General features: G+C 41.2%; 1 protein-coding gene across 1 annotated transcript; it reads left to right on the top strand.

The window, feature by feature from the left end:
• The first annotated feature begins 14291 nt into the window (after positions 1–14291).
• On the top strand, positions 14292–15296 carry LOC125481417 (CDK2-associated and cullin domain-containing protein 1-like). Its single transcript, XM_048592935.1, has one exon. It carries the CDS (start codon positions 14488–14490, stop codon positions 14869–14871), a length of 384 nt encoding a protein of 127 aa, XP_048448892.1. The 5' UTR covers positions 14292–14487; the 3' UTR covers positions 14872–15296.
• Positions 15297–17555: the final 2259 nt, after the last annotated feature.

Raw genomic sequence — 17555 nt, 5'->3', positions numbered from 1 at the left:
TGGGTGACCATCAGGAAAGGGAAAGGGAGTAGACAGAGAATGCAGGAATCTCCTGTGGCCATTCCCCTCAAAAACAAGTATACCATTTTGGAAACTGTTGGGGGGTGACCGATCAGGGGAAAGCACCAGTAGCCAGGTTGGTGGCACTACAATTGGCTCTAGGGTACAGTGGGAAAGGGTCAAGGTAAACAGGACCTTAGTGATAGGAGACTTGATAGTTAGGGGGACAGACAGGAGATTCGGTGGCTGCCAATGGGAATCCAGGATAGTGTGCTGTTTCCCAGGTACCAGAGTCTGGGATGTCTTGCAGCAGCTGCGGAACATTCTCAAGGGAGAGGGTGAGCAGCCATAAGTCATTGTGCACATTGGCACAAATGACACAGGTAGAAACAGGGTTGAGGTCCTGCAGAGTGATTATAGAGAGCTAGGAAAGAAGTTAAAAACCAGGACCTCGAAGGTGGTAATCTCTGGATTACTTCCAGTGTCACGTGCTAGTGAGGTTAAGAACAGGAGGATATGGCAGATGAATATGTGGCTAAAGAATTGGTGCAGGAGGCAGGGATTCAGATTCCTGGATCATTGGGGTCTTTCCTGGGGCAGAGGTGACCTGTTCAACTGTTCCAGTTCAGGGGGAACCAATATCTTGGCTGGCAAATTTGCTAGTGCTGTAGGGGAGGGTAAAAAGTAGGGGGGGGGGGGGGGGGGGGGTGGGGTTGGGATCCTCAACAGCAGGGAAGCAAGTGCAAGGCTGGAAGGAGATACAGTAATCAAAAGAAACAGGTCAGGATGGAACATGACAGGGAGCGAGGAATGCCTGTTGGATTAAATTGCATCTATTTCAATGCAAGAGGGTTGACGGGTAAGGCCAACGAACTCAGGGTGTGGATAGGAACAGGGGATTGGGATATTATAGCCATTACAGAAACATGACTAAGGGAGGGACAGGATTGGCAGCTCAATGTGCCAGGGTACACATGCTTTAGGCGGGACAGAGATAGAGGAAAAGGGGTTTGGAATTGCATTTTTGATTAAGGGAAATATCACAGCAGTAGTCACAGATGAAATAACTGAGGGATCATCCAATGAGGCTTTGTGGGTGGAGTTAAGAAATAAGAAGGGGACGGTGATGTTATTGGAGTTGTACTATAGGCCCCCAAATAGTCAACTGGAATTAGAGCAACAAATATGCAGGGAGATTGGGGAGACTTGCAGGAGCAATAGGGTTATCATAGTGGGGATTTTAATTTTCCTAACATAGACTGGGACTGCCACACAGTGTTAAGGGCTTAGATGGGGTGGAATTTGTTAAATGTGTTCAGGAAAGTTTCCTTAAACAGTATACAGAGGGTCCTACTCTTGGGAAATAGGGCAGGACAGATGATTGAGGTGACGGTGCGGGAGCACTTTTTGACCAGTGACCATAGTTATATTAATTTTAAAAGTTATGGAGAAAGACAAAACTGGCCCACAGGTTCAAGCCCTAAATTGGGGCAAGGCGAATTTTGATGGAATTAGACAGGAGCTTGCAGGGGTTGATTGGAGTAGTCTGTTTGCAGGCAAAGGGACCTCCGGCAAGTGGGAGGCCTTTAAAGGTGTGTTAGCTAGAGTTCAAGGTCTATATGTTCCTGTGATGGTGAAAGACAAGGTTGGCGAGAGTAGGGAATCCTGGATGACAAGAGATATTGAGCTTTGACCAGAAAAAGGAGGCATGGCTCAGAAGGAGGCAGCTGGGATCAAGGGAATCCCTGGAGGAAATAGGGGATACAGGTGTTTACCGGAGAAGAAAATCAGGGGGACGAAAAGGGGTCATCAGATAGCTTTGACTGAGAAGATTAGGGTGAATCCAAAGAGATTCTTTAAGTATGTTAAAGGAAAAAGAATAACTCGAGAAAGAATAGGACCCCTCCAAGGACCAAAGTGGACACGTATGTGTGGAACCACAAGAGATGGGCGAGGTCCTCAATGCATACTTCTCCTTTATGATTATCATGGAGAAGAAGATGAAGACTTGGGGAAGTTAGTGGTGATACCGCGGAGACAGTCCATATCACAGTACAGGAGGTGTTGGAAGTATTAGAATATACAAAGGTGGATAAATCTCCTGGTCGTGGTCCTGACCAGATATATCCAAGAACCTTGCAAGAGGCTAGGGAAGAAACTGCAGGGGCCCTGGCTGACATATTTGCATCGTTAGCCACGGGTGAAGCCCTGGAATACTGGAAGGTAGCAAATATTGTGCCCTTATTCAAAAAGGGCTACAAAGAAAACCTGGGAATTATAGACAAGTAAGCTTCACATCTGTGGTAGGTAAGTAACTTGAGAAGGTTCTGAGGGGTAAGATATACATGCATTTGGAAAGACAGGTTTTGATTAGAAGTAGTCAGCATGGCTTTATGTGTGGGAAATCATACCTCACAAATTTGTTAGAATTCGTTGATGAAGTGAGCAGGAAGGTTGATGAGGGCAGGGCAGTAGATGTAATCTATATGGACTTCAGTAAGGCCTTGGATAAGGTTACACATGGTAGGCTGCTCTGGAAGGTTAGGTCACACGGAATCCAGGGAGAGCTGGCAAATTGTATATACAATTGGCTTGATGGTAGGAAGCAAAGAGTAATAATGGAAGGATGCTTGTCGGACTGGAGACCTGTGATTAGTTGTGTGCCTCAGGGGTCGGTGCTGGGTCCATTGCTGTTGTTATCTATATTGATGATTTGAATGAGAATGTACAAGGCATGATTAGTAAGTTTGCGGATGACACTAAGATAAGCAGTATTGTGGACAGTGAGGAAGGTTATCAGAAATTGCAGCAGGATCTTGATCAGCTGGGGAAATGGGCCGAGAAATGGCAAATGGAGTTTAATATAGACAAGTGTGAGGTGTTGCATTTTGGAAAGTCAAATCCAGGTAGGAATTTCATAGTGAATGGTAGGGCCTTCAAGTGTGTACTGGAGCAGAGGGGCCTTGAAGTTCAGGTGCACGTTTTTTTCAGAAAGTGGAGTCACAGCTAGACAGGGCAGTGAAGAAGGCTTTTGGCACACTGGCCTTCATCAGTCAGGGTACGGAGTATAGAAGTCAGGAAGTTATGATGCAGTTGTACATGGCATTGGTGAAGCCACACTTGGAGTATTGTGTTCAGTTTTGGTCACCTTGCTATAGGAAGGATGTTATTAAACTGGAAAGAGTGCAGAAGAAATTTAAAGGAAGTTGCCAGGACTCAAGGGGCTGAGTAATAGGGAGAGGTTGGACAAGCTAGGACATGTTTCTTTAGAGCCTAGGAGACTGAGGGGGATCTTATTCAAGTGTATAAGATCATGAGAGGGTGAATGCACTCAGTCTTTTTCCCAGGGTTGGGGAATCAAGTACTAGAGGGCATCAGTTTAAGGTAAGGGGGGAAAGAATACATGAGAACCCGAGGGTCAACTTTTTTTACACAGACGGTGGCATGCAAATGGAATGAGTTGCCAGTGGAAGTGGTTGAGACGGGTACTTTATCAACATTTAAAAGGCATTTGTACAAATACATGGAAAGGAAAGGTTTAGAAGGATATGAGCCAAGTGCATGGAAATGGGCTTGGTGTGGATGGACATTTTGGTCAGCATAGACCAGTTTGGCCCAAAGGCCTGTCTCTGTGCTCTAGGACTCTATGAAAATTCAGCAAGCTGTAATGGGAGGTTAGGCAACTATGTTAGTTGTCAATTAATAAGCTTTCTTATGATAGAAAATAATATTGCAATTTAATATATAAGTTGTGGAATGTGCTTCATGACTGGGCTTATCAGCATGTGATGTTTACTAGGTAATTGAAAATTCTTTATAATCTTTGTCTATTGCAAGATGTAGAGTTCAACATTGCTAGACAAAGACAAGAAATCAAAGGTTTCCACTTTGCAGTCATCAGAACTAGGATGTAAGAAACAGATTTGAAATAAGGGACACCATTTCATATGGCATGAGAAGAGTGCTGTAGATTTTACTTTTAGAAGTTAGTTATTTTAATTACATGAGACTACCTTTGCTGGTTATAAATGTTTTTCTCAAAACGGAAAACAATTCTTGATTGATTCAGCAGATTGGTTGTGACTGCAGCAACGTGATGATAATCAAGCCCTAGCACTCCAAAGTTGTACCAGAATATCAAGTCTCTCCATTCAGTCACTAAAATGGCCAATTGCTTCTTTTGTTCTACTACAAGAAAGTTCACCAGGTTTTTTTTTTTTAAAATGAACTCAAAATAATCCACTTATTATAGCATAAACCTTATTCTTAAAGGAGTGGCAAACACTGGTTAACAGCTAAGATATAATGCTGAATTAAAATAACATCCACTTAATCCCAAACATCAACATATTCACACAATACAAAAGGTCAACAACTTCAACAGTTGATGGTTTTAAAAAAAGGCAAAACTGAAAAAAGAAAACTGAATGATGTGTCTGGAAGGTAAGATGGAGCTGTCTGTAAGTTATTTTAATATCCTAGTAGATGATTAACCTGTATGAACCAATGATTCTGGCTGTAACAGTCACTGATCTATAATTTGAGATATCACTAGGATCACTGTGTTGATTGCAATGCAGGGACTGAAGTGAAACTGACAGATTGAGAAGTTACTGTTCTTGGCATTCTCGCTCAGAATGTTTTCAAGTGCTAACTATCCACTTCTTGGAAGTTACTTCACTCACCTTCATCTGCGTTTCCCTGCTGCTAGCTTTCACCTTCACTATAGCAAGGGAACAGCTTATCTGGCTCCCACTTGCACCTTTGATGAAAAACAAGAGAACCAATGCTACGGAGAGCTGCATAGGAACAGCAGCAGTAGCTTTTTCCTCAGCCTTATACAATTCTGCTGGACAGAGGAGATGGGCACAAAGATTAAATCCAAAGGAGGGGAAACCTTCAACAAAGGGTCTCAAGGCAGAATATCAGTTTTAACACCAGTGACTCAGAAAGCTCAGGCTTTTATGGCAAGTCATTGCTAACATTTGCAGCCTCCATTCTAGTGGGTTAGTTAGTTCCCAATATAATTCGCTGTCAAGATACCCACCTATAGGAACCCTTCCTAGGTTTCCTCTCGATTCAAGTGGTTGTTCTAGGCTTAAAGATCCATGTACAGGCAAATCTGAACATTTAAGTGGCAGCTAAATTCAACCTAAACAAAGGTTTGAATTTTCCCTGTCCCTTGATGACATTGGCCATGGTGAGTCAGTTGGAAAAATATGGCAAGCTCATAGGCCAGCATTTGTGCACATTCCTAAAGGCCCATTGAGAAGGTGGAGGTGAGCTGCCTTCTTGAACCATTGGCTGTACATTATATGAACAGCAAAGTATTGTCAGAAACAGGGATCTAGAATTTTGACCGATTACCAGAGAAGGAAAGGCACCACGGTTCCAGATAGTGTATGGCTTGGAGAGGAGTTTGCAAGTGGCATTCCTATGGTTCTGCCACCCTTGTCCTTCTAGATGGTAGAGGCCACATGTTTGGAAGCTGCTGTCAAAAGAGGCTTGAGTTCCTATCGAGAATGTATAGTCCATTGCTTGGTTAAAACTCAAACATTTCCTTTGCACATAGTGGTCTCTATGTCTGGCTCTCTCAATATATACAAAGCTCTTTGGACTTAAGAGGGAGATAAGTCTGTTTGGGAAAAGAATTTACACTTACAGATTATAGTTGGAAATTTCTCTGTGGGTGGCTCGTGAACATAGCTATGGGTTGCTAAACATGCCCGTTACCTGGGTATTCAAAAAAGAAATAGCAGCCCAATTGGATCATTATTTGTTAACAGTTTGGAATGAACTTTTCCCATTTCTTACATAATTTGATATTCTCCCTAAAATCAGACACTTATTGTTCATCATTATTGGATCGAACTCTAAAGTTTTTGACAATCATGAAGTTCCTGAATCAATTCTTTGGAGTTTTTCCATTGCTGGTTATGTATCACGTAATGCTTACAATGTTTCACAAGAGAACTTACTACTCAACTTGCTTTAGTCAGAATATTTCCTTATTTACCTTAAAATTGAGACTATTATTGATCATCTTAAGTGGTAGCTTAAAATTTAGCAAAATCAAAGCTTCCTACATTTTTGGGTTGTGTGCTAACGGTTCCCTTTAAAAACTCATGCTGTTTCTGTAGAATTAGGGCTATAACACTATTTTAGTCAAATTGCTGTCAAGCTATTTATATAAGTCACAGAGACTTTCGAACACTTGAAGTCAGATTCTGAGGTCATTAATTGATTACTACTGGCAGCTGTGAAGTACTTAGTGTGTTAGCTAGAGGATCCTTGCCAATTTTTAAAATAAGGAGTTCCAATTACTATACTGGTCTGTGAGAATTCTCAGCCAGTTAAGGATTTAATTTGCTGGATGCAATTTTCATATAAATTGTGGGTGTTTGCATCTTTAGCCTTGTCACTGATTTTTGGTTTCATAATGAAGTGCTTGTTAGTTCGGACAAGCCTCTGAATATTTTCAAAAAGTACTACACAAACAGCTTAGAAGGGAAATACTTAGATTTTCCTTGTATTCACCATGGAATTGCAAAGTTTAATCTTATTTTCTTTCCCTGTCTCACCTGTTTTGTGATAATAACGGCAAAAGCATCAATATTCACTGTCAAAACCCGTCAGAAACTGATAGCAACTTCTGGAATTCCTCTTAGTGATTCAAGGGTGAGCCAATTGAAGATCTTGCAGATTGTGCTTCGTGTGTGGAATGAACTTCCTGAGGAAGTGATGAATGTGGGTACAATTACAACATTTAAAAGACACTGGATAAGTACATGAATAGGAAAGGTTTGGAGGGATATGGGCCATGAGCAGGCAGGTGGGACTAATTTAGTTTGGAATTATGTTCAGCATGGACTAGTTGGACCAGAGTGTTTCTGTGCTGTATGACACTATGACCCTATAACTTGCCCTTTTACATTACTAGTCTCATTATAAAATTCCTTGAAATACGTATAACACAGTATATAAAAGCCCCTGAAAAGTCACACCATATTAAATGGGTTGAAACTGGGTTTTTAATGGTGCGCCAAGTTCATAATTATTGCTGAATAACATTTCCAGCCCAATAATATTATTTTATGCATATTTATATGTAAAATATCAATTTTTTCCATTATGATAAAATAGCATTATTTTAAGAGTGTGTTTGCTATTTCAGCTTCAACTTCACTCGTGTATGTTCCAATCAGTCATTCTGTTCCATAAAATTTACTAAGTACTGAAAGGTAATCAGTGTACAGTATACTTGACTTGGTGGCAGATACAAACTGAAATTCAGAAAGGGGGAATCTACTCCATAGGTATTGCTGGACCTTTGTGACAAGCTTTCTTTCAAGTCAGCAGCAAACATCATCGCTGCACCACTCACTGAGAAATCCTGATCATCAGTTATTCTGGCTCCTACTCGTATATTGAAAAATTGGTTCTTTTCAAATTTACCTTGTTGCAACCAACTGAGGCAGGGAGAAGGGATCCAGTTCATCCTTCCTCACCAGGGATCATAATGAATTGGAGAATCTCCACCTTAGGTCTGCTCGTAACACTTCTTGATGGTCATGACGCTAATTCCCAATAATTGATCAATAATGGATTTCACTGGCACGTTGTGGTCATCTTAAAATCTAAATCCTTCCAAGAATTATGTGTGCACAGCTTTTCCCAGAACTAAAAAGAGGGTTATTATCGGCTGTTGCACAAATGGGTTAGGTGCCTTTGGTTTTCCAGATTGGAATTATTACCGTACAGATCCAAATTTATGTGATCACCTCCTGCTCCCACACACTGAGTATTCCATTGTGAAAGCCTTTACAGCACGCTTCCTTCCTCCTGACCTTCCAAATATGCTGGTCTTAATGAAGACTTCTGCTTCAAACATGCTTGGCTGGTCATAGCATTTGGTATGCCTTCATTTACTGATTCAAGTAGTAATTCTGAGATCTTTGAGAGGAAATTCTAGGGGATTTCAAACCAGCTCTTTCATCTTTCTGCTCACTGCCCTGATTGAATTGATTTACACTGCCAACAAAATTTACATACCTTTTTTAAAATTAGAATTAAATTCCATCGACTAGACAAATGACATCAATAACTACTTTCAGGAATGTTAAAGTAAGGGGAGATCTTCAGAATAATGGTATGCAGAAATTGTTTGTTTCTTTTTACTTTAATCTCAAGATGAAAAAGCAGCAACCTTATGCTGAATATTTTGTGGAATAATTATGAAGCATTAGATTAGATATAAGACTGTCTGCTGCAGATTAAAATATGAAAAGTAAGGACACTTGGGGAGCACTCCTTTAACCAAGCTGTATGTGTGTATCAGAGATGTGATCAGAAGGAAAATGCAACAAATGTGCCCCCTGGTGGGTAACACTGTGTTTTACATTTATATTGTGGGCTAAATCTTACCACATTTTGGCAGTGGCATTTTTGTCAAGTTTCACAAAAGGTTCCTATCCATGAGGCCGAACAAATATTCGTGTGCCCATTGCAAACTCACCTCATCTAACGTCCACCACACTCCTCTTGTCCGACGCCAGCTCGATTCTCCCACTCACTGCACCTAGTGGAAGAGATGGTGTACAGGAGGGACAGCTCTTCCACAGGACCATCAGAGAAGGCCATAACACCAAACTCTACCAGCCTGGCCCATGGTTTCCACCAACAACCTCAGCTGTCTGGAGGAACTTGCAACACTGTAAGAAGGTCAATAGCCTTCTCTGTTCCATCAGAGTAAGTGCCACACTCTTCTCTCTGCTAGCTCACACTCAGTTACTGCATACACCTCCCACCAAGGCTCATGCTCTGCCACTCTCATGATAGCCTGCAATATTTTCATTCACTCACGCTCACCCTCCTAATTTCCCAATATCCCAACACTGCATGCTACCTACTCACTCACTCGGGATACCTCACCACTTTTCCGTACCTGCACAAGCAGTAACAATTGTGCCACTCACTTTCATTTTACTCAATCCCTCTTCTTGAATTGTAGGGGAAAGCAGACCATAATAGGGCAGAAGAGCCAAGATGGGTGGGGAAGTGCTTGATTTTTAGCTCCTTACCCACTAGGATAAGAAGATCCTGATCTTGACCACCCTGAGTAGCCAAATGACTGGACCCAAGGAGTTTATCCTTGACTTACTGCATCAGGATACCCTAACTGAAGGCCATATCCCTTGACTTGACTGCAGACTATTCTGCTTAGACTTTGAGACTTGGCCATTTGTTCAAAGCACAGTGTGTTTGCTGTGTAGGCTGCTGGCACACGGTGTAGATAGGAGATTGATGTAGCATGCTGCCGTGTAGCACATGTCCATCCCCTTGACTGTTGAATACTGACAACCATGACAAACTTCCTGGCTTTGTGCTTGTGTTAAAAGGCATGATAAAAGTACTGTGAGCCTGTTAACTCCAGCTGAGGGCACAAAGTGCTGAAAAGCAAGGCAGAGATGTTGTGAACATTTAGTTAAGTGCTAAGTGAGTAAGCACTAATAAAGAAAGTGAAGAGCACTGAGCAAGAAGCACACTCTAAGTGGATTGGAGGTTGCCGTGATTGTGTGAAGAGGTTGGCTTGTGCTCAAAGTCAGTCTGTGATGCATAAAACAGCTGCCTATATAGCATTTCTGTTGGTGCCGCATGTTCAAGATGGAGGTCTGGAGGAGGAAGCAGTGAGCTACAGTCGCTAGCTAACGGGCTCTGACTTTCACGGCAGGGATTCTCACTGTCTAGTTTCTAACTGGCACGTAGGAGAATGGTAAAATGCATGTTAATAGGGTGTGATTAAGATTGAGGGTGATAAAGAGCGATAATACCCATTAATAGGCCTCTCACTGTTCGCTACCAAGAATCTGGTTATGTAAACTGGAATTTGCTTAGAAAATGCAATTTGTTGCTCTAACTGTTCAGAATGTCCTCGCTTGACTTCTCATGTAATTCTTCCAAATTTTTCAAGGTTGTTCAGGGCCTGCAAAAATTCTGACCAGTGTTTCAGATAGATTTTACAATGGGATTCAATTTGTACACACCTACATTTTTGGAAAGAAGCGCAAATAAAATTAATTCGTAAAGACATCTCACAATGCTAACAAATGAATAAATAGAAAAAACAGTTTCTGTATCTGGATTAATGATACAGCGTCATGTCATTCATAACACCATGGCTGGGGAGATGTTTTATTCTGCCAGAATGCCCAGAAGTAACCAGAATGAAGGTGACGCTAAGTTGCTCAGGTATATATTACTGCCATGGTGGTGTTTTGAATAACCGTCTTTTAGCACAATAGAATTAAGATCTCAAAGTAAATCAGAATCCCACTGGTTTATATTGACAGTTTAGTGCTTCTTTATGAACAGTGAACCTTTCCCCATACTGATTATTTTGAAGCACGGCAGGTAGTTATTTTCCTAAATGGCCACATACATTGAGAGGTGCAAATATTAATTGAAGCAAAGATGACATTCATTTTGTGTCTCAAGTATACCTGTCATAATACTAGTATAGCAATCAATTAATAGCTATGCTCAGAACTACAATAAAAATTGAAAGTTTTTTTAAAATTCTGTTAAAATTAGCAGCAAAGGTTTGTGTCTATTCACTGTAGAGAATCTGACTAAATTTTCTTTCAATAATAGGATTGACATTGAGACTTCCTGGTATCATTCTTACAATACTTCTATTTTGTCTTTAATAATCTAGTCTGTACAGTAGTAGGTAGTCTTATCATTGTGTTCTATCCACATGGCACGGTATTCCAATAGGAAACCAGAATTTTACAATTATATGCAATGAGATAAGCCTTAAGAAATGAAATGATAAGGCTGCTTGCTTGCTTCATACTTGGCAAATGTCCACCTGCTTCCACACTGAAAAGTCCACAGTCAACCCACTCATCCAAATCATAGCTGCTGTACCGTGACATTACACAGGGAGAATTTTTTTCATTCAGAGTGGCATTTCCACCCTCATATGGAGAAAGATCAATTTGACTGGCCCGCAGCTTCGCTGTCCTAGCAGTACAAGAATTTAGAAGTGGCCACTGCTGAAACTACATGCAGTCTGAAAAGGAATATTATGAATTGAGACTTCAGGCAAATTCAGGGATTTTAGACAGGTCTGCCAGGCCTCAGAAAGAGTAGTGGAGAGAGATCTGCGTTTTAGAGGTTGCAGGAGGATGCCTACGATGAGCACAGGGGATTCCCCCGAGACCCCCATCCCGGTTACCTGACAGCAGTCCTTGAGGTGAAAGTTGCTTCCTGCTGTCAATTCCTGGCTAAAATAGTAGCAGAGCTGAAATGAGAACATTAACTGGCCTGTAATTGGCCACTTAAAGATTATAATAGGCCCAAGAACAGGAAGGCTGACTGATGCCTTACCCAGCCACTGTAATATGGGAGATTCATTGAGGATGAATGGGGATGCCACCCATTTTGGGTACCCCCATTCCAAAATGTCAGGTGGGGGTGCTCGGCACAAAATGGAAGTAGATTAAATATTTAAATAATGTATGTACACCTGCGATGTTCACCAGTAGCACTGGAGTAGCTTCCACAGAAAACATAACAGCCAAGATAGTACTTTAGGCAAGTTTCATGACGTTGCATCTCATTAGCATCACTCAACAATAAAACTAGCTAGGGTGGGGTGGGTGTATAGATTATACAAAAACACAGCTGAAGGATCTTATAACACAACAGAAACTCAAAAATCCATGCAGTCTTATGCTAGTAAGAGTACTGGTATTATTTAAATTTTTTGACAATTTTTAGTTTGCAAAACTGAAAAATTGCATCACAATACAGCATTGTCACAAAAACAGCACTGTAGTTTACACAAAAAATCACTGTCACAAAAAAAATCACATTTACATGCTACATCTCTCCACATGTAGAAATCCCTATTGAACTTGATGACATAATTAAGATAGATGCTGACCAAGATCATAATAAATTACCAATATGTGTCTTTTACAGTTGTGCAGCTTACCAGCTATTGAGCATGGTATTGCTTAATAAAATTATTTAACATTGGCATTGGCTAACTTACTTTTTTTTTGCAAGTATTCTTATATCATTTTTGTATATTCTCTTTCTGTGGTTGATACCAAAAATCAGACACAGCTTAGACTGATCTTCTATGTGGATAAAATTAGTGATCTGATTCAGCTACAAATACACTAAATTAAAAAGAAATCCAAGATTAAAAATGAACTTCTATTTTAAAAGATCAACAATTTTGATAGGGTTAGAATTTAAAGGGATTGATACTTACACTGCTCCCTGACCCTTATTGTTCAAAAAATTATATTTACCAACTGCCTTGATGCTGGTATTATCAATAGCAGCTACAATAGCAAGTTGTTAAGAGTCACAGCATTTTAAAGAAAGCTCATAAAAGTTAATTGGAAATAAGTATAGTGACCACACAGTATTGTTTGCAGTTACATAGAACAGTACACCACAGTACAGGTCCTTTGGCCCACGAGGTTGTGCCAACCTATTATCCTACTAAGATCAATCTACCCTGCATACCCTACATTTTACTATCCTCCATGTGCCTATCCACGAGTCGTTTAAAAGTCTCTAAAGTATCTAACTCCACTACCACTACTAGCAGCTCATTCCACACACCCACCACTCTCTGTGTGAAGAACCTACCTCTGACAGCTCCCCTATACCTTCCTCCAATCACATTAAAATTATGTCCCCTCGTAATAGTCATTTCTGCCCTGGGAAAAAGTCTCTGACTATCCACTCTATCTATGCCTCTCATAATCTTGTAAACCTCTATCAAGTCACCTCTCATCCTCCTTTGCTCCAATGAAAAAAGCCCTAGCTCCCTCAACCTTTCCTCATAAGACTTGTCCTCCAGTCCAGGCAGCATCCTGGTAAATCTCCTCTGCACCCTCTCTAAAGCTTCCACATCTTTCCTGTAATGAGGTGACCAGAACTGAACACAACATTCCAAGTTCTGGTTGCAAAAAGGATTTGAAGACATGGGAAAGTTGTGGAAAATGGATTCACAAGGATGTTACCAGAAAGTGGTGGGAATCTGTAATTCACTGCCTGTAAAGGTGGTAAAGGCAGAAAACCTCATAACATTAGGAAAACCGAAAGAACTGTGGATGCTTAAATCAGGAACAAAAACAGAAGCTGCTGGAAAAGTTCAGCAGGTCTGGCAGCATCTGTGAAGAAAAAAAATCAGAGTTAATATTTCAGTGACCCTTCCTCCTCATAATCTTAGGAAGTATTTAGATGTGCAATGCCAAGGCATCCAAGACTATGGGCCAAATACTGGCAAATGGGGTTAGAATAGAATAGAATAGTTGACTGGTGTGGCCGAGAATGGCCAAAAGTCCTTTTTCTGCACTGTAGATCTCTATGACATTAAGTGCAAGGCTGTATCTACCTGAATGGATAAGCAGGCCATTTCTCATTTCTCTTGTTTAAAAACAGAACGCTGAGAAGTGACCTAAGTTTTTTTTTAATTAAAAAGGGTGTTGGTGGAGTAACATCGAATATTTGCAGTTGTGGGAATGAGCAAAACTCCAGGCCACGAACGTGAGAGTCACCAAGATATCAAACACGGAATTCAGGGGAAAAAAAAAACATTCCAGTATGGTGACAATTTAGGAACTTGACCCACAGGGTGTGGTTGAGGCAAATAGCGTAGATGCAGTTAAGGAGAAGTTAGATAAAGTATATAGGAGACAGGAATTGAGGATTACAATCAATCAGAAGACTTGGATGAGCAAGGAAGCTTGAATGGAGCAAAGGTCAGTACGGGCTGGTGGGGCCGATTGGTCTTTTTCTGCAAAATTGGCAACAAAATCTGGTCGTCGCCTGAAGAGTTCTAGATTGGCCGAAACAAAAAAAAACTGAGGAAAAGCTTTTACACCAGAGCGACCTGACAGACAGGAGGCCGGATAAAGCGCCGAGAGCAGATTCGGCCGGAATTACGCCCGAAATTCCGCCACCCGTTTTTTCGGTGACACCCCTTATCTCTACTGACCGTAAAGCAGGACGAAAGCCAAAACGGGAGCGGATTTCCGTAACGTAGACTATGGAGAATCATACAGAAGCGCTTTGCAAACCGTGTAGGCCATATCTCCACAGCCGAGGATCGCCTCGGCTCGGCTCACAATGGCGGGATTCCCCTGGCAACCGTCACCAAGGAACGGCGCCGCCGCCGCCGCCTCCCGGCATGCGCCGGGACGCTGCGTCGTGAAAGTGCTGCAAAACTCACCGTAAAGGAGAGTCCAGTCTGTAGGGGGTGGGGGAAGGGAGGAGTTGGGTCGAATAAGGAGTTGAGCCCATTTGAGGGAGTGGGGAAGGTACTGGTATTCATGTAGGAGGAAATAAATTTGAATATACAAGTTCGCCTGCAGATCTGGCTTAAACATCCCTTTCCCATTCCCCTGTCCCTTCTCCCTTCCCCCACCCCTCCCTGCCTCCTGTCCCCCCACCGTAACGATGGAGGAGAACATGGAGGAGGACCCCAGTTACCAACAGCTGATGATGGACGATCACAACCACAACAACTGGGAGGCCAACGCGGACGCTTATCACCATCAGCAGCAACAGCATCGCAATCAACACCATCACCCCAGCCAGCCCGTTCTGCCCGAGCCGGGAGGCACGCCGCTAGCGCAGCAAGATCCCAAGGTGCTTCTCCCGCACCCCATACCTCTCAACGGGGAAGAGCGAGGGCCGGCATCGCACAGGGAGCCTGACACCGAGCCCGTGGCCGGCAAAGTAACCCTGAACATCAACAGTTCAGCCTCCAAGTTCTGTAAGTCAAGCTGGGAGAAATCTGAGCGAGAGAGAGAGCTAAATGCGTCGACAATCGATCGTTAAGCCAATAAGGATTTAATAGTTTTTAGATGGTTGTGTATATTTGAAATCTACGATCAATCTCTTGGAGACCGTGGAGTTTGCGGTGCTTGATGGTGACTAGTGCTTTCTGCATTCTTCTGTCTGCTCTACAAAGAGGCATTGAGCCCCATTTAACTGTAGTGTGTATGTAACTATTGTGATTGCAGTTATGTAATCAAAAACTGGAATAGAAATACAATTCAGTTGAAAGGCCTAGTTTCCCAAATGCTAGTCCTGAATTGGGTGCAAGTCTAAATTAACAGCCTATCAGTAAACTTTAAATCTAAAAGACTAATAGTTAATATATGGAATTTTATTTTAATAGTTACTAGGAATAAGTTACTTTCTGTCTTGGGATGGAAAGCACAGATTATTTTCACCAGAATGGATTTTGCCTTCTTAAGAAATGTAAGGATGTTTTCCACAAGTAACCTGGTTGTATTGTCTTTAGCATTAATTTAGATATTTTGGACATGTTGGACTTGTCTCACTGACAACTGATGACTGATGAAGTGTAATTGATAACTGGAAGTGATTCAATAAATTGATTCTGTTAATGTAGTGAGAATGGTGTACCATTCTTTCAGGGCCATCAGAACCAGCAGATTGAAGCTGCCTTAGAATCACTCTGACATTTATTGTAATTGATTTTTTTTTAGTTTTCTTTAACATTTTAAGTGAGCTAGGTTGTGAATAATAAAAATAGCATAATTATAACCTGGAATTAAGGGATTTAGTTAACCTTGTTACATGTTATCCTGATATTTGTGTATCACTGCACTCCTCTGACATTTAAATTTGCAGCTTCAAAATCCATCGTGGTGCTGAAACATTTGGAACTGAAGGATTTGGGGTTTGATCCACTGCACTGCGTTGAATTATTCAACCCCCCGATTTTCTGAGCAGGGGTGTAATAATTGACAAAATACTGCAGATGCTTGAAACCTGGAGCAAACACAGAGAATGCTGGAGAAACTCAGCAGGTCTGGCAGCATATCTGCAGATAGAAACAGTTAACATTTCTGATATGACTTCTTCAGAATGTTAACTGTCCACAGATGCTGCCAGACCTGCTGAGTTTTTCTGGCATTCTCTGCATTTGGTGTAATCATTGGTTTAGGTGACACAAACAAAAACAGAAATTGCTTAGAACTTAGCAGGACTGGCAGCATCTGTGGAGTCCAATGAACTGTCGCCTAAAGTTCTGAGAAAGGCCACTGGACCTGAAGCATTAACTCTGTTTTCTCTCCACAGATGGTGCCAGACCTGCTGAGATTTTCTGAGCAATTTCTGTTTTTGTTTGTGAAAGAAGAGAGAATTATCTGATTTAGAAGTTAGTTTGTGCTTTTGAAAAGTGACTGTAGTTTCCTTCTGCAGTCATTCAGTGCCATTAAATTCTCACTGTGCAGGCTTTAGAATCAATTTTGTGGAGCTGGTTGAAATATCCCATGTGTTCAGGTCTTTTGAAGAGATCTGAGACTGTTTTTCCACTAACACTAAACTTATTAGTTATAGTTTACTCTCTGGAATAAGTAAGTCAAAATTCAGACTGCTTACGTGGTTATAGAAACCAGCAGTGAAGTACAGTTAATTCCAGTTGCTGCACAATAGTGTTAAGAAAGAAACAAAACAGTATTTTATCTGGATGAGATGTGAACTATTTGTAAAGCACCATTTATGACCTTGTGGGTTCCAAGGTGTTTTATACACAGTTAGCCATTTTCGTGTAGTTACGGTTGTAAAATGGAGAAACATGGCAGCTAATTGTTGTTTGCAGGACCTTTCTGTACACAAATGAGATAATGCCAGTTATTAATAATGTTAGTTGGGGGATAAAGATTGGCCACAATAGTGGAACAAGCTCCCTTGCTGTTCTATGAAATAGTGCTTGAAATCTTTTATGTTCACTTGAGACCACAGATCAGGCATCAGTTAACTGCCATATCTAAAACATGGCACTAGCTGCGTAACATCCCTTCAGTATTGCACAGAAAGTGACAACCTAGATTAGGTACACAATTTGCTAGATTAGCAAAATAACCTGCAATTTTCTGACTTGAATGAGAGTCATAGTTTAGGGCTTGAAGGGACAATTTGGTTCAGGATTATTTCAGCCATAGAGGTCTCTTTTAAATCTTTCCCCTCTCTCTTAAATCTCTGCCTTCAAGTTTTGGACTTTCCTACCCTGGAGAAAAGACCTTGGTTTTCCACCCTATCCATGCCCCTTATGATTTTACAAACCTCTGTAGGGTTACCCCGTGACCCTCCAGGGAAAATAACCCCAGCCTATTCAGCCTCTCCCTATAGCTCAAACCCTTGAACCCTGGCCACATTCTTGTAAATCTTTTCTGAGCTCTTTCAAGTTTAACAACATCTTTCCTATAGCAGAGAGAAAGTCCTTGAAATGTTCTGAAGTTTAAACAGTGCCTGGAAACAAAGAAGAAATTTCATACAGATGATGTCTGTTCTTTGCTTGGTGTACCCAGATTGAATATTTGAAATGTTGTTTACTTCAGCCTGAATTAAAAAAAAATCTCTTTTCTATATTTTTTGATTTTATGCTTTTGCATGTTCCGTTCCAAAAGTTTATTGCTGCATTTGCTACAAGAAAGGAGAAGTTTTTTCTCTGTCCTTGAAAGAATAAAATACATAATGCGTTGTAGAAT

Source organism: Rhincodon typus, unplaced genomic scaffold (assembly GCF_021869965.1).
Source record: "Rhincodon typus isolate 14 unplaced genomic scaffold, sRhiTyp1.1 hic_rhity00002064, whole genome shotgun sequence".
NCBI classification, from domain to species: Eukaryota; Metazoa; Chordata; class Chondrichthyes; order Orectolobiformes; family Rhincodontidae; genus Rhincodon; species Rhincodon typus.
This window is presented reverse-complemented; position numbering and strand designations above follow the sequence as displayed.